We start from the raw sequence: 27,268 nt of genomic DNA on the forward strand, positions 1-27,268 counted from the left end.
GCGCGCGAACTTAACCACTCGGCCACGGGGCCAGCCCCCAAGGGCTACTTTTTCTAAAGTGGAAACTATTTTCATCTTCCTGGCTTTATTCTTTCTCCAAGTCACTTAGAACCTAATAATTTAGCATTCTTTACTTAGTCTCTAATTTTTCATGTGATAACTCCTTGATATCTATGGTTCATTGATCTCTTTAATCCCTCAGAGAGTTTAAAGTAGTTCTGAGATTCATCTGTATATTTGTGTAATCAATCATTCATTCAATCAATAAGCATTGAGAGAACCTATCAGGTGCAAGATACTATGTCAGGCACTGGGATTTCAGCAGTGAACCCGAACAACACACAGGATACCTGGCCTCACTGAGCCACAGAGCTGCACAGAGTCAAACATTACCAAGTTATTACGAGACTGCATGGTTAGTGTGATGACGGGGGGTGTCCAGGACCTGGGACCATGTGGAAATGTGGGGAAGGGACACCCAATGCAGAGTCGGGGAGCCACAGGAGACTCATCAGACAGGATCGGAAGAATGACGAGGAGTTCCAGCATGGTGCAGGCAGCGTACGTGTCAGCCCGGAGGGTGGAGAGGAGGCCCTGCTGCAGGGACTGAGAAAACAGTCCTGCGATTGCCTGATTTTGCTGGAAGAGGCACTGGCATTTCAGCCCAGCCTCTCTGGTTTACAGCAGAGGGGTCAGCATACCCTGGCCAGGGGACAAATCTGGCCCATTACCTGTATTTGTACAGCCTGTGAGCTAAGAATGGATTTTATATTTCCAAACAGTTGGGGAAAAAAACTGAAAGGAAGAACATTTCACGGCATGTGAAACTGGTATGAAATTCGAATTTCAGCCTCCATAAATAAAGTGATACAGGAACACAGCTATGCTTGTTCGTTTTTGTATCGTCTTTGGCAGATTTCATGTTCTAAGACCAGAGTTGAGTAGCTGCGGCAGAAACGATCTGACCCGCAAAACCTAAATATTTCGTACGTGGCCCTTTAAGAGAAGTCGGCTGACCCCTGGTTTATAGAACTATTGCATTTATTCTGCAATTCTATAAGAGAAAATGTCTGAATCTACCATACACTTGAAGCTCATTAGTGAAGAAATCTTTATTTATTTCATATCAAGAAAAACTGGTATTAAGAGGCAGTCCTGGCAGTATTTTGAAAAGCTGTGATGTAGTAAGAAGTTCAGACACTCTGAGTGTCTCCTCTGTTTCAGCGATGGGGAATTTAGAATCGGCTGGGTGGAAATGCCCCCTGGAGGAGGGACGGGAGGGGTGCATTCGAGCTGGAGGAGGAGAAGAGAGGCATTTGAGGCAGCAGAAACAAGAACAACAGGACTTGACGGTAAAACTCGGTCTTGGCGTTTGATGACAATTTTTATGTTTTGTTTTCAACACCCAGTGGTTGGAGCTGTCTTGTGAAAAGGCTCCCCTTCTGCAGCCTGTGAACTCTCTACCTCAAAGGAGACCTCGAGCTGGCACACGGCCCCGTTTAGGCTCCACGGCTGCCCTCAGGAAATCCAGGGTGGGAACCTTCACTTTATACGTGGATTCTGGAAAAGCCTTTCCCTGCTGAGTCACTGCCTAAAAACACACCCTTGTGAAAATACACAACAAGTTTCAGAATCCAGGCTCTCTGGTTTAATGGGGGGCTCTCTTTCACCTCACATCCAATTAGTCTCCCAATCCCCCTCAATTCTACTACCCAAATGTCAGTGAACCCCTCAATGTTCCTCCCCTCCTTTCACTGCCCTATTTCAGGAGGGTGGCGTCTTTTACCAGGAATTCTGCCCCAGCCTCCCATCCGGCCTCCTGCCTCCAGGGTTCCATTATCCAATGTACGGTCCATTGCCTGGCACAGCCCTCAACACTCAAAACACACCCACAGAATGAAAGCAAAACCCAAAAAATCTGGAATGAGAACAACAGTATAGACGATACCTCAAAACATGGAATCTTTTGAAGAGAAACAACAATAAAAAAGACAAACTACTGGATAGTTTAACCAGGAGAAACGAAGACAGCAAAAATATTCAACGTTAGAAAAGACAAAGGTGTTATAACCACAGATACAGTATACACACTTCAAAGCTATAGTCAAAGAACACAGTTGGCTATAGAAACCATCTTTTAGAACAGTGAAACCCACAGCAAGCTTCCCAATCCATTTTACCAGGAGAAGATAATGCTGCTTGGACTGGCTAACCCTCATGCTTGTTTATTGTGTCTCAGCTTAAATGTCCTTTTCTTGGAGACCTCCCTAAATCCACCAGACCATATCAAAAGCCCCTCATCCTAAGTTCTCATGGTACCATCTAGTTTTCCTTTTTAGCACTTAACACAATGGGAATTATACAGGCATTTCTGTAAATTTTTGGTTTAATATCTGTGCCCTCATTATAACAAGGCTGACCCAGATGCCATGGTTATAGCCTAAATTTCCAGCATGATTTTCCCTGGGTTTGCTTTTCCTCCAACATCTTTAGATGATTTTTTTAAATCAAGGACTAAGAGCAAGTCAGGAGCTGGGAGGCCTCTGAGTTCACCACTTGATCCACCAGAGATCAGCCCAGGCCCCTTGGCCGACTCTGCCCGCCCTTCCCTGGTAGCACCCATCTTACAGTGCGGCCTGCCTGTATGTGTTTCTCACAGAAGTGTAGGTATTGGAAGTGTATCAGTTTTGCAGCCAAGGAGTATCCAGCCCAGTGGAAACTCCACAAGGAGATTTTTTAATTCTTATTCATGTTTAATGAGAAGCAGATACACCTGCACTCAAATCTACCAAATAAGAGCTCCTTTGTTCTTCTCTACTCTAGCGAGGCAATTTAGGGGATCTCATGATGGAACCAAGCGTATGATCGATGTAAAGGGTCCAGATGAGTACCCAGCAGGCTCAAGTTGACCCAAGAGTCACCCTGGGAGGACCCTGAAGAGCCCCAGGTGGCCCTTCCTATTTTTGGATGTGTAAACTCTAGCCCTCAGTTCTGGGGGTGGAGACGTCATGACAACGTGTGGTAACTTTCCTCCTTCCAGCCCCAAGTACCTCACAGGAACCAGACGCCGACTCCGCTCCCCAGGCTGACTTGATAGGTGCAGAAGCTCAAGTCTAGGGTGGCAGACACGCCACCATCACCTCTATCCCTCCTGGCTGACTGTTCCCAGTGCTTTAGCAACCACCCACCTGTATCTTTTGATCAACTCAAAGCTAATTAAAAACGTAAAAAGAAAACAGAATATAAAGGTGGTATGCTTGATTGAACAGACGCCTGATAATTAAGCGCAATTTACGCTACTGCTGAAAGGTCCTTAAATTTGATGGCATACCCTGCTACAGTTCTAGTAACAACTCCACCCTTGCTTTCCTGTTAAAATACAGCACCCTTGGTAAATTAACCTAGTACATTCCAAGGGCAGCGACGACAGACATATGGTGGGCCAAACTAAGACAGTGGCTGTGAGAATGGAAAGAAACAGATGGGTCTCAGAAATACTTTGGAGAGAGAATGGACAGCGTTGGTGACTGGAGTGGGAGGTGAGGGAGAGCGAGCAATTAGACTGTCCACACAGATGACACTTAGCTGGTCATGACTTTCCCAGGATCAGCTCTACTCCTGGGTCCTCAATAAACTCTTGGGGAATTTCAGCCTTTGGAAACTGGACAGAGTTCAGGCCTGTCTTACTAAACCTTGGTCTATGGGCTGCTTATTTGGAAAGAACAATGTCTCCTTCTTGCCAAGAAGACAAGCGCATGCAGGCATCCAGGGCGAACATTGCACAATAGCAGAGCATGTACAATGTCAGGGTGGGGGTTGTACCAGCTGGGCATGGCAGAGAAGAAAACCTCGGCTGGGTGACTGGAGGAGGTGGGGTGGGAGGGGGATGGTGGGCAGAAATGTCACTATACCTGATATGCCCCAAACAGGCCCTGCAACCTCCACACAGGAGACTTGGGAGAATGCCAGGCTACCAAAGTGTCAGTATGTACTCCCTCCAAAAGGGCTCAGGGCTAAGTTCAGCAATGCACAGTACTGTGACCTCCCAAACTAACAGGAAGTCCTGGTTCTGGCCATTTCTGGAAAGCTGAGGAAGACCATTGGAGCCCTTGGATATAGATATGGTGCGTTCTCCACCACACCGAGTCTGTTCTACAGCCAGCATTTCTCATCTGCTCAGAAGGGTGGACCTGGAGTTAGGGCCCATCTTTCTCCACTACTCTCCATTTTTCCCACCCCAATATCTTAAACATCTCTTGACTGTCCAGCAAGGCTCTAGTTCTAGTTCACATCATCTATCACATAAATGATCAGCATACTCTCCTAACTGTGCTCCAGGCTCCCAAATTCTGATTATGAGCACAACAAAAGGCTCCTTCTGTTGCAAGCTAGGGCTCTTGGAAGTGTCTGTGCAAGTCCCATTGCTCAACTGGAATAGAGAGGTCTTCTCACTCGAGCAAGACAGAGGAGAGGGTGAGGTGAGGACAGCATACCTGTCAAAGGAGGGCCGCTCCCCGGCGTCAAAAGCATCTCTCAGCTGCTTCACCAGGTTGTCCTGCCCGGGCAGGCGGAAGATGCCCTCTTCATTCAGGCCATGCTCCAGGATGAATTCTGCACACTTCTCCACCAGGATGGGCACCAGGTGGGGGCCAAATTTCTGCTCATAAGCCACGGTCTCATCCAAGCGCTGACCAAACACGGCTGGGAAGAGAAAAACCAGGACCTGCCCATCACCATGGCTTCCGCTGGATGAACTAATAGGCCAGGGCACTTTGCCTATTTCTGGATTGTCTATGTTGCTTACAGCCTCAAAGCTTTTAGGTACTAAACAAATGATATTAAACGAAATATAGTGGACAATCACCCATAATATTTCCTGGGGCTACAAATTTGGAGCAGTCTCTGTCAGCCTTTTTCCACTGACCCACATTTTTACATATTTAAAATAACTTGTGGCACCGACCCAGCGGCACAGCAGTTAATTTCACACGTTCCTGCTTCTCGGTGGCCCGGGGTCCTCTGGTCTGGATCCCAGGTGCAGACATGGCACCGCTTGGCAAAAGCCATGCTGTGGTAGGCATCCCACATACAAAGTAGAGGAAGATGGGCATAGATGTTAGTTCAGGGCCAGTCTTCCTCAGCAAAAAGAAGAGGATTGGCAGTAGTTCGCTCAGGGCTAATCTTCCTCAAAAAAATAAAATAAATAAAATAACTTGTTTTTACTGAGTATGTGTTGTGTGCTAGAAATTGTGCTAAGCCCTTGCACACCTTTTTTCATCTAATCTAGACAGCAACCCCATGAAGTGGTAGTATCATTATACACACTTTAATACTAAAAACACTGAGCCCTAGAGGCACTGATGAACTTGCCGAGGTCAGCGGCAGGGCCTGGTACAGTCAGAGTTCAAGTCCAGGCAGTAAACTCAAGAGAATGTGCTCTTAACCACAGCAGCAAGCAGGCCATTTTGAATTCTGCTTGTGTCATATCGTATTAAAGCCTGATTGTCTATCACATTCACATGGGTCTCTCACTGTATTAAACCATTGAGGCATTTTTAATTATTTACGTTGCTTACTATGGTTTACTATGATCAACATTGCCACAGAGAACATGTTCATTCACCTAGCAGAGCTCTTGGAATTATGTGGTGCAATGTGTAATTTCTAATTAATTGCTTAATTAATTAATTAACATTTGGATGGATGAACATAGGCTTTTCGTTCTTTTGAACTATTTCCTTAGGGCAAATTTCCACAAGTAGAATTACCAGGTCAAGTGGTTTGAACATTTTTACGACTTGATGGTATGCAAATTGCTTTCCAAAAATATTTTTCCAAATTATACTGCCTCCAGCAAAGCATGTGTGGACGAGTTCCACCCCAGCCCTGTCAGCACTTGGCCCTCTAATTTCCCCACCCCAGTGGTGGAGCAAGGTTAGTTTACAAATCAGGCCAATCGCTGGCTACCTCTTCTCCCACTTGCCCCCATGCCCTTCATTTCCTGCAGGTTCAAAAGACAGGTCACAGCTTCAGCTCCGTCCTGCCTGATTTTCCCTCTGTCGTAAGTAGGGCTCTGCCACACCGACCACTTCAATCCCTGGGACACTGGTTCCCAAAGTCCTTTGGTCTTCCCACGATTCTCTCTCTCTGGTTGGTCGCCTATATCTAGTCTCTAATTAATGCAGATTCCACATTAACGTGGTGAGCTCTTGAATGCAATGCGTCCTCTCCACTCCTCCATTCTGCCCTCAGACAGGCTGGACTCCTCTCTCATCTACGACTGCTGTGGTCTCTTCTAACATGTTCAAACCTCTCCTGCTTCTTACCTTTCTACACCACTGATCTAGCTGAGCACATCTCCCCTGTTTTTAATAGTCATCCACTTCTTCCCCAATTGCCACAGCAGTGTTTTTCAAATCACCCCTCAAAATCCCAAGGGTTCCTCTGAGGCCCCTCCCTCATCATGTCAGGTGCTGAGAGGAGAGGGCATCAGATCTAGAAGGAGCTGAGCAGGTGGGCCTCTGCACCCTCTATTCCCAACCAGATCTGCTGGGCTGTTGTCTGTTTTATTTACAGCATTCCAGTGAGACTTTGGCTGGTTAAGTCTTTCTGGGCTAAAGTTTGAAAACTTGGGCTGGCACTCCTTATATTGGCATTGGGCCTGGCCCCACCTGCCTTTCTGGCCTGACTTCTTGTCACGCTCCCAAAGGCACCTCAGCCTGATGTTTCCAAAGCCCACAGCACCCTCCAGTCCTCACACCCTTGGACAGTCTCTTCTTCTTGCCCAGTCTGTTCATCTCTCCCTTCCCTGTCTGCCGGAATTCTACTTGTCTTTCTTGGCCCAACTCAAATATCATCAACTCTGCCCAAGCCTTTCCTGACCCCAGCCTGAGACACGCCATCTTTACTCTGTGTACTCATATCCCTTCTTGAATAACCCAAGGCCTTTCCACAGTGGGCTGCAATTATCTGTATGTACCTGTGTCCTCTGCACAACTATAAGTTCCCTGATGCTGGGAAAATGGGCAGGGTCTTTTCTCATCCCCAGTATTTAGCATGGGGCCTGGCACAAGGAAGACAGTCAATCAGATCTACTGAATTACTTAATGAATCATTTCATCTTTAAGCAAATTCTCTCCATGATTAATGGTAATTTTGACATTTCTTTAAACACTAGTAAGGATCTCCTCAGTAAACAAGTTCAGCTACATGCTAAGAATTATTGAGTGCCCTGCCATATGCCAGCAGCAGGCCACGTGGAATGGGCTATGCAAGCAAGGGCATGTGAGACATTCTTGTTTTCAATTAACGTACCATTGAGTTATGAAAATGAAATGACCACATGTAAAATAAAAACAATTAGAGATTATCAATAACTATGTAGAATTAGGTTCCTCTTTGTCTGTGAAAAGAGCCGGATAGACATTTTCACCAAATTGGAAGAAAATGATTGAAACCATCTGACTTAAAACACAGACCACATGGCATTTGTAAATCCCTTTGAGGGGTCCAGGTAGGGGCACCTCAAAGGGAGAAGCAAGTGTGTTTCAAAGCAGTCGAAACTTGGGCTCAAGGGGCCCAGTGGACTCGGATAGGGAAAGATATCCCAAAGACTATGGAAAGATGTGCACAGAGGTGTCAGAGCTGTCAAATGTGAGCTCCATGTCTGAGGTCCTGAGGCCGATGCTCCACTTTGCAGGTGATCTGGAATCAAGCTCCTTCTCACACCCCTTTGTGTAGCCAGTCCTCTAACTTTTCTCCTCATCAAAGTCTATCAGACTTGTCCTGTGTTCATCCTCTATCCCTCCACACCCCACAGTCAGTCATTTCAATGTCACTCTCACCAGTAGACTCATTTCCCAACACTCCTTTTCCCTCCAGCGTCTCCAACCTGCCGATTCCCGATGCCCTCTCCATGCCTTCATATGGCCACTGAGAGCTTCCAGGGAACACAGCATACCACATCACGGGAATTTCTATTTCCAATCTCTGTAAGACCTTGGTTCCAAATCTTCACGATGCCTCTTGAGGTCAGGACCCATTCCCTCTCCTCTGAGCAAGTGACCTTGTCTCCTCTTTCCCTTATCTCCCCAAATGGAAGACATCATAAGTGAACTCCTTCATCTCCAGTCCCTGCCTTTTGTATCTTTCCTCCTCTGTCTCTCTGCCCGTCCTCTCTCAGAGGTTTCCTCTGAGATTCTGCCATCTTGAATGTTGGTTCCACCCCTTCCATCTTTTCCAGGACTTCACTCCTTCTCTTTGGTATCTTAAATTTTTCTCTTTCAATTGAAAGAGCCCACATGAGTCTAAGTCTTTACAATTTATTAGAGAATAATCTCCCATCCCAGCTCTCATGCAAATGACCGATACTTGCCTTTCTTCTCTTTACCAATACACTCATAGAAACACACGTCTACTTCTGGGAAGTTGTCCACCCTCACAGCTTCTACTTCTTCCCTTATTATTCACTTCTCAACCTCTCAACCCATCTCTCTCTGGTTCATCTGCCTGCAACTGTCCATCCAACCTGCTCACTAAGATTTCTAGTGCCTTCCTAACGGCCAAATCTGGCCTGTGTTCATTCCACATTCTACTGGTCTTCTCTGAAGACTCTGATGGTGTTGATTCTCCTTTCTCCTCAAGACTTTCTCCCTACATGGCTAAAAAACCATCCACTTTCATTCTATTCCCATTTCCCTGCTGGCTCCTTTGCCGTCCCCTTCCTCCATCTGTTCCTTTAGTGTGTCATGTCTGTCATTCCAACTCAGATGTCTTCTCACTCTAAACATTCTCCTTGGGAAAGGTCATATGATTCCATACATTTGGATATTATCTACAAACTGATAACTTACAAATCTGCATACCTAGTCTAGGTCTCTCTATATATCTCTATCGTCTCCATTTCCACTTCTCTCTTCCCCTGCCCCCTCTCTTCCCATAAGTGCAACACTGAATGGCAGTTCTCTCAGAGTGTCCTCCAGTCTCACTTTCATCTCGCCTCAACACTCCCAAATCACTGCTTCTCCTGTAGCCTTGCTTGCAGGCAATAGCATTCCATCAACCAAGCACCAGGCACTGAGAATACAAATCCATTAACACAAGTTACCTGCACTCAGCTAACCCAATTAGCAAAAGAACTATCTGCAACACCCCTGTTTCCCTCCAAACAGTTCAGTACATTCTAAATATGCCTTAAGCCATCTCTCTCCTCTATCCACACTGCCATTGTCAAAATTATTGTAATTTTCTTTGCAACTCTGTTTCTTACAAATTCTTTCCACTAGAATTCACAAAATCGTTCAGCAAACATTGACTGAGCATCTGCTGTGGGCCAGCCTCTTTAGGAGCTGGAGATTATGATAGAAAAAATGAAAAATGGTCTTTGCTCTTGAAAACTCTGGAGCCAATGCCCTTCCTCCTTCTCCCCACCTGGAAACTTGATCTTCTGGCAAGCATGAGTTCAGATGTCTTCTCAGAGGCAACTGGCCACTCCCTCCTCAGCGCTCACAGAGCTCCCCAGATACACCTCTATTCTATCACTTCTCCTGTAGTTTTATGATGATGTATTTAAACATCTCTCTCGTCCACTGGACTGTGGGCTCCTCAAAGGCAGACAGCCTGTCTGGCTCACCATCTATTTTTATTTCCTGGCACAGAGCCTGGCACATGTTGGACCAATCCTCAAAGGGCTGTGACTACTTGCTGTTTCCCCTTCCTCCCTGTCTCGCCCCTTCTCTCTCGAATGCACTCTGATCAGCACTTCTCCAAACTTGCACTTGTCAAGGAGATCAATGGCCTTTACATTTTTAAACTCCAGGGGTCAAATTCTCAGCCTTCTTAACTGCTCTGTCAGCAACATGTGACACAGCAAATCACACCCTCCTTCTTGAGACATTTTTTCAGATGGCTTTCAGTACTCTCTCTTAGTTCTCCATTTAGCTCATGGGCCATTCCTTCTCAGCCTCCTCTGACGATTCCTCTTTTTTCCCCATTCTCTAAATTTTGGAGTGTCCCTGGCCTTCCTTTGCTCATCCGCATGAACTTCATAACTTCGTGGCATCAAACGTCACCCACATGATGAAGACTCCGAACTTTACATCTCCAGCCTAGAAATCAGTCAAAGCTATTTCCTCCAACAAGAAATCACCACTGCATGCTCTAGAGATATGAGGACCAACAGAGTCCCCTCTCACATGAAAGAAAGAACATCCTGGTTTTCTTTAGTTTGTCTAGGTCAGGCTTTGCCACTCTTCATCTCAAATCACATATGAGGAGTTTAGAATCTAAAACATCCCTGGAACTCCAGAGACCCAATCCTGAGTTATACCTACCTCTGACTTCTGGGTCCTGATCACCACCCATTGATCCTCGGTGGACATGAAATAGCCTAGTTACGGGGATATAGGTGAACCGAGAAATCCCAAGAAAACTAGGGAAGGGGCCAAGGAAGGAGGAGGAGAGCAGAGAGTAGGTGGGATGTACTCAAAGACCATTGTCCACCCAACAACACTAAAGGGCAAAACCCAGGCTCCCCCGCTGTGCCATGCCCTCCTCGGTGCACCCCCTCCTTCAGGGAACCAGTGCCTTACTGCTCTTTCTACCCTCCCCAGCCACTCATTCACTCAGAACTGCCCATCACTTTGTACCAGCCACCATTAGCAGACGCTTTTCCATATTAACAGGCACAAATCTTAATTAATTAATTATACTATGTAATATTATAATTATTTATAAATTTAATCAATTTTATGACGGAACTGCCCTAGAAGCTTTCACACGTGCTCTCGTTTAATCCTCATAAGAAACCCTACAAAGTTGATATTATTGTTCCATTTTACAGATGAGAAAACTGAGACTCAGATTAGGAATTTTTCCAAGGTCATATTTGCCCATGATTCTAAATTCAGTGCTTTAATCTCTTTTGTTTAAAGTCAGTGGAATAAAATTATCTAGGCAAAATTTCAGACATCATCAAGTCTTAAGGGGAGAGGGTAAGCGGTCTCTGCTCACAGGCCATCTACCACCCTTTGCTTCTCAAGTCCCCTCTCCAAATTTGCTAGAAAACTCCAGGACACCGGGTTGGTTTGGAGAAGTGACAATGGATAGATTAGCTGTTACCTCCTTTCTATCCTCTTCCCTCCTTTATCATCACTCAAACACTCCTGGGTTCAGATTAACAGCCCCTAGTCCCTCCCTACCACATCTCCAGTCCAGCCCAGGTCACCAGAAGGGTTCGCCCTACCCTTCTGCTCCCTCCTTCCCATTGGCCCCATCAGCCAAGCACTGGTACCTGCTTCCCAGGGGCTGGTTTCCAGGAATGTCCCCATCCCTGACAGGAGAGGGGAGAAGAGCTGGGTAAAGTGTCTTTTAGTGGAAGAATTGAATCACAAATTAAGGAAGAAATACCTTTCTTTTGGAGCTTGGGGGTTTTCCTCCTGAAATTCCAGCAAAAGAGCAGTGCCAGGGCAGGAGAGCCACAGCCCAGCTCCCACTGCGGCATCCTGGGAATACGAGGCATGGCGGGGCCCACGGAATCTCAGCCTCTGCTGGGCCAGCCTCAGGCCTTTCCTCCTCCCCAAGCTGGAAGAACCATCCTCTCTCGCTTCCAGATCAGCACATGTTTGTAAATACTGCTCAGGTTCCGACTCCGGCACAGAAACCATGGGATCTGTCGGCACCTGCCCCAGCCCTCCCTTCCTCCTTCCCACACCACTTCCCCTCCCAGTTCACCTTTATACACATGACTCTTGGCTTTCAAAGAGTGAACATAAAGCTGTCAGGGCCCGCAATAAAAATAAGTGCCTCCTTTTACTTAGCGGCTAATTGTCAACTGCCATTCAAAGGATACCATGGAGGTGGATTAAAAAAAAAAAAAAAAAATCCCACACACAAGCCCTTACCAGCATTGCTCCATACATCAAAGCCTCTGGCAAGAACACAGGACTTCACTTAGCGCTGATGAGGCCAGCCCACCATCCCCTGGAAATGCTTTCAGAGTTGCACGTGGCTCAGTGAAGCCTTCAGAGAGAATGATCTTGGAGTTGTTGGGTAAACTGAGATGATTTCCCTCTCCCGTTGAGATTTAGCAAATAGTGCGGCAACCCTAGCGGACATACCCAGGAGACTTGAAATGGACTCAGCATCACGAGAGGATAGTCAGGAGCAGGGAAAGATTGCCAGGAAGGACTCTGGGCAATGTGATGCTGCCAACAAAGTGTCCATCCCTCCATTCATTCACAGGCCAGGAATCAAGGACTCATCTTTGACACCACATTCTCCTTCCATATCAAATTCCCTCCCACGTCCTGGCATTGTTACCTCCAAAATGTTGGGCAATCCTGTTCACCTCTTTCTACCTCCACCACCACCACCCTCGTTCAAGCCACCTTAGCATGAAGACTGCCATCTTTAACAAGGCTGACTCCACTGTTGTCACCTTCCTCTCACTGCAGAGCCTCTTCTCCTTTCTGTCGCAGGATCTGTGCACATGCTACTCCTCTGACTGAGACACTGTTCCTCTTTTCCCTCTCTGCCTAGTTCGATTCTACTGCCCCTTCCGATATAAGCTTAATCATCATTAATTCAGGGAAGTCTTCCCTGAATTTCTTGACAAAGATTTGTTTTTCTCACATGGCATCATGTGTTTTTTTCATCATGGTACTTTTCACAGTTGTAATTTTATGGTTCTCCTTGAGATTTTTTAAATTAATTTTTGTGTCTTCTACTAGGCTGTGAGCTCCTTGAGAGAAAGGACTTTGTTGTTTTTTTTCTCTTCTCTGTCTCCTTTCTCACTATTGTACCCTCAGTCCTAGCACAGTGCTTGGCACATGCTCAAGAAATATTTATTGGGTAAATGAATAAATAAGTATCTGTCTGGTGTTAGGATCTGGGGGAAGGAAGGATGAGGGAATTAGTGGAAATAAGTAAAAATCAATCCTCTTAATGTCTAGTTTAGCTAGAGAGAAAGAGCCAGCACACATGGAACAACAATGAATCACAGAGACAGCACACTCCCACAGGCTAACCCGTGCTGTGGATTGTGAAATCATGCTCCGAAGGATGCAGAGAACTTAAGAAATGAGAGGAAGAAAAGAAACCCAAGGCATATAACAATTCAATATTTATATACTCTATGCCTAGTGTTGGCAAACACACAAAGGTGCTTAAAACACGGGACCTGCCCCAGGACCTCACACTCTGGTTGGGCCAAGCAGAGCTATGCACAATGTAGTGGAGTGCCTATGGCCTGAGAAAAACTTCAGATGGCCAGCCTCCAGGAGAAGAAAGCAAGGCAGGGCCTGACTGAATAACAATTTGCAATGTGGACTGTCTGCTCCCTACGCATGCAAAAGAGACCAGGTTTCAATGTGGTGCTCCAGGGAAGGCAGAGCCCTCTTACTAAAAAGAAGGGTGGTTTGGAGAAAATGGGCAGCTGTGAGCCTGGGAACAAGTCACCAGAAGTTGAGACGTGATCACCTCTCTTCCCTTTCTCCCACTTAAATTGGGAAAACCTGGGATTGCATCCAGACCTTCTGGGAAGAAGTTAATCTAACCTTTCCAGCCCCACCCTTAGGAGAGGGTAGTAGAAAAAAAAAAAAACTGGCTGGCTAGGAAGGAAAAGGCTGGAACAGTGAGATGTACCAAGGTACGGCTCTCCAAGGTGTGATACTGTGATTTACAACAAGAAATATATATTTGGTCTTCCACCCATTTCCTGGCAAGGAGCTCCTAAAACTCTTGGAATTTCCTGTGATGAGAGGGATAAAGGTATCTTTTGTTATGTTAAAGAGGTGACTTTTGGAAAGCACCTAAGGATGGGGGCTGGGTACCAGTGGACCCAAACGTGATTAGAGTGTTGGAACTTTCAGTGTCCCCCCGCCCCCCCACCAACCTCCAGCGAGGCAAGAGGGGCTGGCAACTGAGTTCAATCACCACTGGCCAATGATTTAATCAATCATCTGCATGATGAGCCTCCATAGAAACCCAAAAGGACGGGGTTCAGAGAGCTTCAGGGTTGGCGAGCATGCGGAAGTCCGGGGAGGGCGATGCACCCGGAGAGGGCATGGCAGCTCCATGCCCTTTCCCCATACCTTGCCCCATGCATCTTTTCCGTCTGGCTCCTCCTGAGTTAGATCCTTTTGTAATAAACCAGTAATCTAGTAAGTAAACTGGTTTCTTCAGTTCTGTGAGCAAATTATTCTAGCAAATTATTCAAACCCAAGGAGGGGGTAGTTGGAATCTCCGATCTCTAGGCAGTTGGTTAGAAGCACAGGCGATGGATGATCTGGACTTGAGACTGGCCTCTGAAGCGTGTGTGTGGTTGGGGGCAGTCTTGTAGGACCGAGTCCTCAAGGTGTAGAATCTGACGCTGTCTCTGGGTAGAGAGTGTCAGAGTTGAGTTAAACTGTAGGACACTCAGCTGATCTCTGAGAATTCACACACACACACACACATTGGAATTGGTCCCAGAATCAGATAAGGAGAGAGGAATGTTCAGAGCCAGCTACGAGGCAGGAGCAGCCAAGGGGAAGAAGCCGGGTGTGCCATGGGGACCAGGTGGGTCATCTCTCCCATCAAGGGAGAAAGGAGACAGAAACGGGACTAGGGCAGGCAGAGAGGCCTTAGCTTTGCCAAATTGTCACTAGAGTGACTACTAAAACTTAAAGTTGGGATTCATTATCTGGGGCGTACAGATGGACTACAGGGGTCTGAAAATATTTTGCAGTTGAATGCAAAATAGTTTCATCTGAACATTTTTCTGGGAAGAGTTTCCATAGCTTTTGTCAGATTCTCTAAGGGGTCTATGAACCATAAAGAGCTTCATCAAAGCTCACCATTAATGTGCTTGGAGGGAGATCATTCTAGAGGGAGCAACCCATTTACCAAATAATTTCTCAGATAAGCTGATCATCGTTTAACAAAGAGGAAAGCCTAGAGGGAGCAGAACATAGTACTTCTATGGGGAGAGGAGGCCATTCCTTCTCCTAATCATTTAATAAATATTTATTGAGCACCTACGATGTCAGGCACTGTTTAGATGCTGGGATACAGCACTGAACAAAATAGAAAAAAATTTCCTGCCAAGTAGTTTGAAGCTTTCATTCTAGTGAGGCGAGACCAACGATGAACAAATGAGTAAAATACTTAGCATGTTAGAAGCAGGTAAGTGCTAAGGAAAAAAGTGAGTCAGGAAAGAGGGATGGGGGTTTGGGTGGGGAAGGAGTTCAACGTTAAATGGGACGATCAGGGGAAGGCTCACTGAGGTGATGTTTGAGAAAAGGCCTGCAGAAAGCAAGGGACCAAGCCTTGCAGCTCCCCAGGGGAAAGAGGGTTGCAGGCAGAGGAAACAGTGAGTGCAAGGGCCCTGAGGCAGGAATGTGCCTAGGGTGTTTGAGGAAGAGCAAGGAGTGAAAAGGTAGGTTCTGGGTGGGAAAAGCATAGAAACTTTCACAAAGGGCTGGGAAGAGGCAGCAGCAACATATCTCAATGATGTCACACTGTTTGTGGGGACCTCCCCTGCCGATCTAGCAGACTCTATGAGAGGCACTTTCCAAGTGGGATCATGGTGCGGTGACAGAGAGCCGCCCACAGAGGCAGGAGCCCCGGCCCGGCCCCTCGATAGCTGGGCCCCTTGGACTAATCATTGACTTCCTCAGAATCAAAGTCTCCTGACTCACGAACAGGAAGAACAGATGTCTGTCCTGCCCCATGGCCTCAGACTAGACTCTCCGATCGCTGTCTTAAAATGCCTTCTTATCCCGAGATTTATGATTTTGGTTCAATAAGACGCTTTTTACAAACAACTGAAATGCCACATCAGAGCCGAACCTGTTCCTTGAGTTAATAAATAGTGCTGGGCTCTTCTTTCTCCTGACTTGGACTTTCCCCTGACCACAGGACTTATGCTTGACTTGCTTCTCAGGGTAGGGGCCTTGAGGTGGGGTGAGGGAGAAATCCCCTTGTGGACTATGCCTGAGTGCAGCAGCTCACCGTGGCGAGGCTGAGCCAAGCACCACATGGGGCACAGATGCTGGTCACAGTGCACCAACGGCATCTGACTCAGAGCAGGTGCCTAATTAAGGCAATATCCACGACCCTTGTCAGGGCAGACAACCTAAAGCACTGGACTGGGGAAACACGACATGTCAATGTGGCTCACCACCTCCTAATCCAGGGCAATAGGGAAGGGAAGGCGAAGATTATCCAGGTGGAATGGCATGTAATACAGCTGTGATAAATAAACACCTCATCTCAGCCTGATTAGCATCGTAAAAAACTGTGTTTAGGAATTGGGAAACAGTTAATGAAGCCGAGATACTCCTTTTTGTAACAGGATACAGCTGTTCAGGAGGACTGTGGCACTCATTCTTGAGTTTGGATGTTCCATCCAGGTCACTTCTTCTCTTGAAGCCCCACTAGGAGAGTCACAGACCACAGGACTGCCTCCCCACCCCAGATCCTGGGGCCGCAGGTGGACTTCTGAGCCCAGCTGAGCCAGGTGGCTCCTCATTCTCAGGAGTTTGGAATCGGGCGGTGGAGGTTGAGCTCAGCCTCCGCTGGTGCTTGAGGGAGAAATACAGGAAAGCCGGGGCTGGCACAGCAGTATCTGGGACAGGTCTAAGTACTGGAGGGCTGATAACTACACGAAAACAGGCAGGCATGCAGAGAAAAGCGGAATGAGAAGCTGCGTGGCCGCAGAGAAACCAACAGGACAAGCTCAATGCTGATGGTCCAGATCTTGGTCTTAATGTCTTGAGTTCTCTCGGTGGTTCTGCCCTAGGTTTCTTTGGGTAGCTACTGTACCTACCCAGGAAATCCCTCCTTGTTGTTTAACATCATTGCATGCGGTTTCTATTTCTTATAACCAAATAATCCCTGAAATGTACCAATTAAGATCATATAGCAATTAAATTATATAGCAATTAAGATAGGTATTAAATTGTATATACTCTATGCTTGTCATTCTGAGAAAAAAAGGAACATATATATAAACATTAGCTGGAAGGAAAACAAAAATATCTCCGCTGCTTTTGGAGGTCATTATTTTCCTATATTTTTTCAAATTTCCACAGAATTGCTATGGTGTTCATAATTCTTGAAAGTGTTAGGCAATCAAATGAATATTTAATATTTGAGCTGTAAAACCCCCCAAATGATTTCCAAAATAACGGCAGCACAGTTAACAAACAATCCCGTATTATACAGTTATCCTGGAGTTGACACAAATAAGCGTGTTCCTAAAAAGTTGGAGGAAAATGGCCACTTGAGAACTCATCCGTATCAGTTCTTTCATATTTTTATGAAAGGAAAAAACACATACTGGATTCACCTGTTCGTTCATTTCAGATTTTTTTTTCACATCAGTTTTTCACAGGCACGGCCCTCCTCTAGTCTGGACACAACCCCGGAGGCCCCAGAGAGCTCAAACACTTGAGTCATGGAACCTAGAAAAGTGTTCATCCCGAGTACCTGCAAGGCTATTCCTGAACCTCGCCCCAGTCGGACCACCCAGTTCTGGATGGCAGCTCTGCCTTCCTGTGCTGCTCAGCCTAACTTAGCTTTCGGCATCGCTCTGGCTATCAACGCTCTCAGGTTCCACAACCCCATAACCGGGCCGACTCATGCTGCTGCAGAATGTTAGTACTGCCAGGGACTAGGGTCAGCTGGTGCAGCCCATTCATTTTACAGGTGAGAGTACCGCGGCCCAGAGAGGAGAACGGACTGCTTCAGAACATCACCCACATTTGCCAATGAGTGCAAAGGGCTTTCAGTCCTTCCAACTAAACTGAAGGTGACTCTTTGAGATGACTCAGGGAAGGAAGCTAGAGGCTTAGCCATGGGCATGGCCTCAGAGCTGTCCTCTGGTGGTCTCCCTTGAACACTGTTCAAGGAGAGATCATGTCTGGAACTACCTCCTCCCCATCCCTGAGATGTCACAGACACCTGCCCAGGAAAGCCTGCTGAGGTCCTTACCTCCAGAGGGTGTGCCAGCGACTCTCCTAAGGAATTTAACCCACTCCTCCATCTCCGCCTGGGAGCTGGCCATGAGGACATAGGAGTCCTGTCCCGTGCGACACTGGTCCCATGAGGCTGGAGGAAGAAGTAACACTAATGAAGGTCTTAGAGTGGCAAGGGGCTGGAGCAAGGGGAGGAGATGGGAAGCTGAACCTGATTTGTTTCCTTGGTTCAATTAAACAACCAGTCAAACAACACAAAAGCATAATCTACTTATCCTCAGTGGAACTGAGTATCTATGCACTCCTGTTGTTTTTGCCAAAGCTCTAATTCTATAGATAAACCACTGACCATGGTGGTTTACAACTGGGATGACTTGGGCTGAGATCTGCTCCCACGGAAGACAGAAGCCATTTCCTACCAAAAAGGAAGAGGAAGTTCCAGGGGTGATGTCAGTGTCAGTGTTAGAGGAGACAGGATCAGCGAACACAAGTTTGAGATTTCAGTCCATCATGCCAATCACAGACACTTTCCTAAGCTACCCCTGAGCTCAGCTATGGGGATGGGAAAGGGAACCACAGCTCAGGAGGGAGGGACAATGAGCACGTGTGCCTTTCTCACAAAAATGGCGCTTCCTGTTCAGGATTTACTGCTCTCCTGCCTGCACAAGGCATTGCAAATGGTAGGTCTTGATACATAGTTGGTGGGCAAATGAAGTTTGTCAGGACTATCTTCACCATTTTCACTGTAAACCCAAGATTATAGACAGACACATGTAGTGTTTCCTGGGTTGGTGTTACCAAATGGACAAAAGGGTAGAGAAAATGACAAGGGGACAGAGGTGGGGAGAGGAGACCAAGAGAAAGGATGAGAGAAAGTGACAAAAAAGAGAAAAATAGGGAGAGAGAAGAGAGGGAGAGAGAGAGCATCAAGCGTGGGTCTTAGGACAAGAAATTAATAGCAATCTCTTTCAAATACAGGGTACTATTAAATTTCAAAGTGCCTTTGTAGACAGCAACCCATTCTTCTCACAATGTCAGGGCATTTTCCTCAAAAAGAGCCTATTCTAACACCCAGGTTGTGACCAAACCTGTATTTTCTTGCAGGACAAGAAAAGACTTTCCAATTCCCTTTGGTTCTGGTCCCTTAAACCTACCTTAATATCACCGAGCCTCATCTTCTTTTATGCTTTGGGATGACCTGATTCTAAATCCATCTTATCATGGGGTCATCAGGTCTTCTGACCAGAACGGCCAGTCCATGGAAGCCCTGGCCATTCAGGAACATCCTGAGAGCTGAGTATTTCCAGAAGTAAAATGGGAAGTAAAAAGTGCTCAGGGAAGAACTAAAGAACTAACTCAGGAAGCACAATACCTCTTTGACATAGAATAGGGCTCTGGTAGCATTTCCACTCTACAGATGACAGAACTGAAGCCCAGAGATGCAAAAGGACCCGCCCATTGATACCCAGTAAGTTACTGCCAAACTTGAGGCAAGGCCTCTGGTCTTTCTCCCAATAGTTTCCAGTAGCCCATATTGCTTTAAATTTGACCAACCTTGGCCAAAATTTATCTGGCATCTACCATTCTCTACCATGCCTACACTTCAGACTATTATATTATCAAGAATATGCCTTCTCAGGGCTGGCTCTGGTGGCCTAGTGGTTAAGTTCAGCATGCTCCACATCAGCAGCCCAGGTTTAGTTCCCGAGTGCAAACCTATACCACTTGTCTATCAGTGCCCATGCTGTGAAAGTGGCTCCCAAATGAAAGGAAGATTGGCACAGATGTTATCTCAGGGTGAATCTTCCTCAAGCAAAAAGAGCAAGATTGGCAATAGACATTAGCTCAGGGCGAATCTTCCTCAGCAAAAAAAAAAGAACATGCCTTTTCAGTTTACCCTGATTCCTGAGAAATCCTTTAGTTCCATCATGGTAACCCCACTCAGAAAAGTCCAGCTCTCTAGATGGTCCTGAATGGCCAGGGTTTCCATGGACTGACCCTTCTGGTCAGAATAGCTGATGACCTGATGATAAGATGAATTCAAAATCAGGTCATCCCAAAGGGTAAACATGGTGAGGGTCAGTGACATTAAGATAGGTTCAAGAAACCAGAGCCAAAGGGAATTTGAAAATCTTTTGTTGCCCTACAAAAAAGTTACTGTTTGGGCCCTTGGGGTGCCAGGACAAGCTCTCTTTGAGGGAAATTGCCTGACATTAATACAAAGCCCATGAATAGCAATCTGCCCTCAGGCACATACTTTCTCTGACTTCAACAGTCTGTTCAATATGCATCACCTCTTGGGCTGCTTCCCTTGGCAGAAAGGAAACTCCCTTCTTTTCTTCCTCTGCCTAAGGAACTCCTATCCATCCTCTAAAACGTAGCTCAAGTGTCATCTTCTCTAAGGATCCAAACATCTCCTCCTCCCACTCTAAATTGAGTGAGGAGTCCCTATTCTAAATTCCTTAACATGCTATCCTTACCTCTATCACAGCAGTAGCTAAATTATCCTGGACACTGGTTTCCTTATCATTAACATTGAGGTAATTACTTAATATGTCCGAAACTAAAGCCCTGATCTTCCACTCAGAACTTGCTTCATGCACAAATCTCAGCAAATCCATCTTTCCCATTGTCTAGTTGAGAACCTTGACTTCTCTTTCAAATCCGTCAGCAAATGAAGTCCTCTGTACCCTCAGAATGTGTCCAGAGACTGGTTGTTTCTCACCCCCTTCATCGTTACGATCTCTTACTTGGATTATGGCAGTAGCCTCCTTGCTCATTTTTATTCTCAACTCACAAAAGTTTTAAAACAGAAGTCAGATCATGTTACTTCTTTGCTCAAAACCTCCCAATAGCTTCCCACCCTTCTACCATAAAAACTAAACCTTTTTCAACTGCCTATAAGTGCCTGTAAAGTCTGTGCCCTCCCCCACCAAATCTCCTCCTCTTCCCCCCATCACCACTCCACTGTAACCACATTGGCCTCCTTGATGTTTCCTGAACATGTGAAATACGCTCAGAGACCTTGCACTGGCTGTTCCCCTTCCTGGAATACTCTTCTTCCAGATATGCACAGAGCTCACTCCTTCAGCTCCTTCAGATCTTTGCTCAAAGGTCACCTTCTCAACAATGCCTATTCTGCCTGCTCTATTTAAAATGACAAAGCAACCAAAGCCACCCCCACCTCAACCAGCGCTTTCTCTTTCTTTGCTTTGATTTTTTGCATAGTACTTATCCTAACATAAAAACTGTAATAAGTTACTCATTTCCTTGGTTTGTTTTCAGTCTCCCCCGCACTAGACTGTAACCTGCATGCAGCCTCTTTCGTTCTTTGCTGAATGCCCAGTTCCTACGATAGTGCCCGGCTCATAGTAGGTACTCAGTAAATTTGTTGTAACCTCTCATAAGGCAGTACGAGAATTAAATGCAACGTAAGCCCACAGAAGGACTAACGCCCCCATCTCTGAAGACTCCCTTAGGGTGGGAGGAGAACAGATATTTATTCTGCTGGAGGTAAGCGGGAGGAGGATGCCTGCCCTAAATTTTTGCCTGCCTCAAATAAAGAAAAACATAGCATACCTACAGTGAAAGTCTTCTCTGTGGCCTTTGTGCACTAACAGTGGTGATCGCGGAGAGGGGGCCTGGATTAGGAAGGCCATTTCTTAAGCCAGCATCGGCCCCTGAGAATCATCCTGGACAAGAGGCTGATCAAAAAAGGGACCAAAACTTCTCTACGTCATAACATAAAGGGCGTCTCACTGTAGGTTGGGCGGAGCCTTGGGAATGATGGCACCTTTAGGAAAATGGTTCCCTACCTTCCCATTGCTTTAGAATTGTTGTTTGTCCTTATGAGGTGTATGTGTGCTGTGTGCATGCATGTGTACGTGTGTGACTCTGTCCAAGAATTCCCCCAGCAGCCAGGAGAATGCTGCAAGTAAGAGTGAGAGTAAGCGGACAAACCTTCATCCACCGCAGCACAGCAATCTTCGAGGGTCCTGGACTTCGGTGCAAAGCCCACAGTGCATTTGCAGCTGGAGCTCTCAAAAGGGTTCCCCCAGACTGAAAATTCAGGCTTTGGGACACGTGTTACCACGGATGGTTGCATCCTATGAACTGGGCTGGGGAAAGGATCCTAGGAATAGAAGGCTTGTGGGAAAGAGGTGAGGTTTTCCCAGAGAGGAGAGAATGAAAAAGTAAGTTCTCCCTCTGCAGGGGAAGAGAGGTGGAGAGACTTTCACATAGAAAAGCGAAAGAGTGCCCATGAGGGGGCCACCTGGGAAGAGCTGAACTTTAAAAATGTTTTCCTTTGTTTTCTATGGATGGTCATAGGTAGTTTTAGGATTGGTTTCTACATTATAATTTCCTCTAGCTATCCCCAAAATATCAAACCCTGACATGGTGCTAACTATACATGAGGCACTGTACCAAGTGTGTCATATATATTCCTTTATTCAACGCTCACTACCATCATCATTGTCCTCATGTTACAGATACTGAAACAGAGGCAGGGAGAAAGTAAGTAACCCGATCACAGTTATACAAACTCCCCTCGCTGCAAATGCATTACAGGAAGGTAACTCTTGATGGGGAAGAGGCATCCTCCAGTGGGCTGCTCACGCGTACAAGTGGTGAATTACAACAACCGACATGTGCTAAGTGCTCAGTAAGTTAGAACTGTTATTTCTCGTTAGGTCACGTTGAACCATATGCGACTGTTGATCGTCAACCATTTTCGAGCTACGCAAACGGCAATCTCACATGATTCAATTTATATTTTAAGTGTTAATTTTAATGTCCCACTCACCTTCAAAACTGAGCTGCTTTTAGTGAGCAGGGAGGGCACACTTTCCAGATAAACATTCCCCAGGGCCTAGTGGAATACCTGACGCTAAGCACACACTCATGAAATGTTTATGGAGTTGACCTGAATGTGCACCCACTTAGCTCACTTGATGCCAGTTAAGGAGCTAGTATAGGTTCATTAACTATACCCAGAAGTACTATGCATTCTTACTAGGTTGGTTAGTTGACTGACGAACTCACTGAATATAGCTTTGGATGCAGAAGTTAAATTAAAATGTAATGCACCCCTGTCCCACCTTTCATCACCTACCTGGAGTGACTTCAAAGATGAACTTCCCTGCTTCTTCCGGGTTTGTGGCGATCTCCTTGATCGTACTTCCTGGTAGATACATGCAACCCTGAAAGATCAAAAGTCAGGCCTTTAATATAAGCAGCAATTTTATCATCTGTAAACTAAAAGGAAGTTGGAGGACAGACACAATAATGATGGGCTGGGGCAGGGGATGGGTGGTGAGGAACATGGAAAGCTGGCATCTCAGTTTTGAATGGGGCTCTTCCACTATTCAGGCCTCAGCCAAATTAAACTGGCAGCCATCTGAGAGCAGGCTAGACGCCTAGAGAGAAAAGGACAAGGTCCCGACAGGAGAATGAGCAGAGAGGGTACCATCGCCAACACTTGCCTCTTCCCACTTTTCCAAGGATATGACTTCCTGGCCAAATCAGACACCTGATCCTTGTGAAGGCAACGCTGAGACTGAGTGGATCATACTATCTGCTGGGCTGCCAGAGGGGGCATTGTGACCAGAGAGGGTACCATCGCCAACACTTGCCTCTTCCCACTTTTCCAAGGTTATGACTTCCTGGCCAAATCAGACACCTGATCTTTGAGAAGGCAACGCTGAGACTGAGTGGATCATACTATCTGCTGGGCTGCCAGAGGGGGCATTGAGGACTGAACCACAGGTAGCCATTCAAGGGGATAGGGTACTTAGTCATAGCAAGAGCTACTGAGCAGCACATTCCAGGTATCTGCCCCTTTGCTAAGCACCTTGAATATATTATTCATTTAGTCCTTCCAGCAACCCTCCAAGCACAGTACCATTGTGCATATTTACAAGTGAGGAAACTGGGGCTCAGAAAGACCCCGCCATTTTCTCAATGTCACAGAGCTAGCAAGAGGCTGAATGGTAATGCATCTCAGAGGGTTCAAAGCCTGCGCTCATCACCATCACAGCTGGGGTTGTGGGGACCCGTCAGCTTAATGTGCCCTGGAAGGAGGGAGGAGGATCATGGATCCTTGGCGGGGAGTGAGGGTCCGGAGGATATGTGACCTCTTATACACAAATGTGTTATCAGAAAAACAAGTCACTTCCACCATGTGGATGCACGGTGCTTTACCATTCACTGCGCACTGTCACATGCGGCATCTCCCCAGATCCCCTCAACAGCTCCATATCAAGGGTGTGGCAAGATCTGCCACTTCTACTTTGCAGATGGGAAGACCAACACTTTGAATGTCTAACTGACTGCATAAGCGAACGTGGTGAATTTGTACTCGAGTTAGTTACTCATAATTTACATCCCACTGGCTGTTGGAGGTAGTGCGTCTGATTCTGAGCTGACTAAACATGTGTGTCGTTATTCTAAAACACCACGTGGATGAGGAGGATTGGCAGCAGAGAAGCTATAAAGGCGAGAGTCTTGAGGAACTCTCAGATCACTCAGGAGCCCGAAAAAAATAAACGTTTCTTAAGGGTCTAGAAATAAAAATGGGGGCCACCCTGTGGCTGAGTGGTTAAGTTTGCAACGGTCCGCTTCGGCGGTCCAGGGTTTCACCAGTTCAAATCCTGGGCACGGATATGGCAGCGCTCATCAGGCCATGCTGAGGCGGTGTGCCACATGGCACAACTAGAAGGACCCACAACTGAAAATGTGCAGCTGTGTACTGGGGGGATTTGGGGAGAAAAAGCAGAAAAAAAAGAAGATTGGCAACAGTTGTTAGCTCAGGTGCCAATCTAAAACAAACAATAAAAATAAAAATAGAAATAAAAACGTCTGAGTGAGACGAAGAGTAGGAGAAAAAGAAGAAGAAAAGGAGGAGGAAGAAGAATAAGAAAGAAGAGGAAGAAGAGGAGGAGAAGAAAGGGGAAGAGAGGAAGAAAAGTGAGGGGGGAGGGGGAAGAAGAAAAAGAAAAATATCCGTCTGTCAAAGGGAATTCTGCATTTTTTCTACATTTCTCTGATTTTATCACTTAAATGTAACTCCACCTACATGGTCCTCGCCATCTTTAAATAATATCAATGGCCTCAAAAAAACGGCCCTGAGATTGTACTGCTGGGCTACTTTGCATGAGTTATGGCACCAGAAGAAAAGGCCACGTTATTTTTACCCCAGAGGGGGTACCACCTGGTAGGAAGAAAAAGAGAGTGTGATTTCACAGGTACCTGCCTCTCCTAAATACCTCTCTAAACTATTATTTGATATCCCAAATCATTTCATCCAAAAATAGTAAAAATAAAATGCAAAACATATAAATACCACTCATTGAGCAGTTACTAGGTGCCAGGATCTGTGCTAAATGCCCTGAATATACTATTACATCCAACCTTCATAAGAACTCTATGAGGGATGGACTGTTATATTCCCCACTGGGGAGATGAGGAGGTAAGGCTCAGAGAGGTTAATCAGCTGATCCAACATCACAAAGCTAATTAAGAAAGCTGATTCAAACCTCGGTCAGTGGGATTCCAGAATTACAAGTAAGGCTTTACTTACAAGTCGCACTTACTTGCTGGAAGAAGTAGTGATCAGAAGTAAACTTAATCTCACCAAGGCAGAGATGACAGATCGCAAGCCGTCTCCTCATCTTGAGCATGAGAGCCTAACATCTTAAACGAATAGAGGAGAGTGAGGGAGAAGAAGAGCGGGAAGGAGGAAAAGAGACATTGGTGGGGGTGGGGGTGGGAACACTGATGGGGAAGGAGGAAGTGTCCCAGGTAGGGAAGGGCCCAAGACGCCTGTGGCCACTTTCGCCTAACTCACAAGTTGATTAAAGCAGACTCTGAACAAAGATGGAAGGAGGGGGAGGTTTGCTCTGGAGGCCACAAGTCCTACAGGAGTGAGGCAGGGGAGAGCCGTACGGGGCCTGCTTATATTGGCTCACGAGAACTAACTGTTACATTTTCAGGCAACTCGGTGAGCCAGTGGTTAAACACAGCCATTATTAAAAGTTAAACCATATAAATGTACAATGAAATATTTTATATTAAAAATAAAGATAATACTCAGAAATCAGCACTTCCCAATTATCTACCATATTTTACTAGTATTTCTGTTCCTATGGTTATTTTCATCTAACCTACCTGTGTGCTAGAAATACTGTAACATCGTGCTACTGCGCGTCTTTTTTCAATGCTGCATTCAGTGATGACACGTTGGTCACTTGAATCAGCCACGTGGGGAAGATTTACACCACAGAAACTGGCAAATGCTGCATTCAAATCAACTCTCCCACCAGAGAATCATCTATTAAAATTTTGCCAACACATCACCGACAGACAACAGCCTGTGGTGACTCCACAGAAAGCAGGAGATGAGACGACGGAGCAACCAAGCTCGGATTGTCTAAAACCATCATGGTAGCAGTGACTTGGGGACAATTTGCTGAGATTCTGTTTTAAACGACTTCCCCAGCAAAGAACCTTTTGGAACGAGTTTTGTGAAGCTAGGTCAGAGACTCACAGAGCATTATGTTGTCAGAGCTGGGCAGATCTTTCTGTGAACTCAGAGCAAAAAATGCATAGACTCCCTTCTACCGAGCCCCAAGTTTCTTGACAGCACATACACAGAGACCATCAATACAGGGTTCCATAATTTATTTGATCATTTTCCTTTGTTGTACATTAGGTCCAGTGTTTCTCATCACAAATAGCACTGTACATATCTTGTTATTTCTTTTAGATAGCCTCTCAAAACCAGAACAACTGAATGTAAGGATATGACTATTTTTGGCTCTTAGAAATTTGGCTAAATGACTTTCTAGAAAATTGCACCAATTTACACACACATCATCAGCATACATGAAGGCCTTTTTCATCTGATTGCTCCAAGATTACTGGGGTGTTTCTGTTTTGGGGGTTCTTAGGAATAGGATGTGTGTGTTCTTTTTAAACTTCTATTTTAGCTATATAAAAATTAGAAAGGAAACAAAAAAGAGGAAATGAAAAATTGCATGTAACTCCAGTACTCAGAGATTCATGACTATTTTCCCTCAACAATGGGATTAGTATGTACATCATCCTCTGTTGTAAACTGCCCTTTTTAAAACAATAATATTATGGATATCTTTCCATTTCAAAAACTATTAATTTAGGGTATCAACAGCTGAATTGTATTCTATTGTATAGCTATATAAAAGTTCCCTGATATAACCTAGCCCCTTCCACTGGGCATTTGTTTTCACATCTCTCTTATAAACAACAGTGTGGTGAAAACCTGTACAAGTAAA

General features: G+C 45.8%; 1 protein-coding gene across 9 annotated transcripts in view; it reads right to left on the reverse strand.

The window, feature by feature from the left end:
- The window catches only part of ARHGAP25 (Rho GTPase activating protein 25), an 87,696-nt gene that overhangs the window by 14,673 nt on the left and 45,755 nt on the right, over positions 1 to 27,268 (reverse strand). For 5 of the 9 annotated variants that reach the window (XM_008516979.2, XM_070573837.1, XM_070573836.1 and 2 more), the window contains 3 exons: positions 23,071 to 23,158; positions 17,974 to 18,090; positions 4,494 to 4,701 (listed from right to left, as the gene is read on the reverse strand). In XM_008516979.2, coding sequence (XP_008515201.1) covers positions 4,494 to 4,701; positions 17,974 to 18,090; positions 23,071 to 23,158 — 413 coding nt within the window. The remainder of the gene's footprint in view (positions 1 to 4,493; positions 4,702 to 17,973; positions 18,091 to 23,070; positions 23,159 to 27,268) is intronic. The other 4 variants (XM_008516984.2, XM_070573838.1, XM_008516980.2 and 1 more) reach the window with 1 other exon arrangement.

This window comes from Equus przewalskii, chromosome 14 (genome assembly GCF_037783145.1).
Source record: "Equus przewalskii isolate Varuska chromosome 14, EquPr2, whole genome shotgun sequence".
Classification (NCBI taxonomy): Eukaryota; Metazoa; Chordata; class Mammalia; order Perissodactyla; family Equidae; genus Equus; species Equus przewalskii.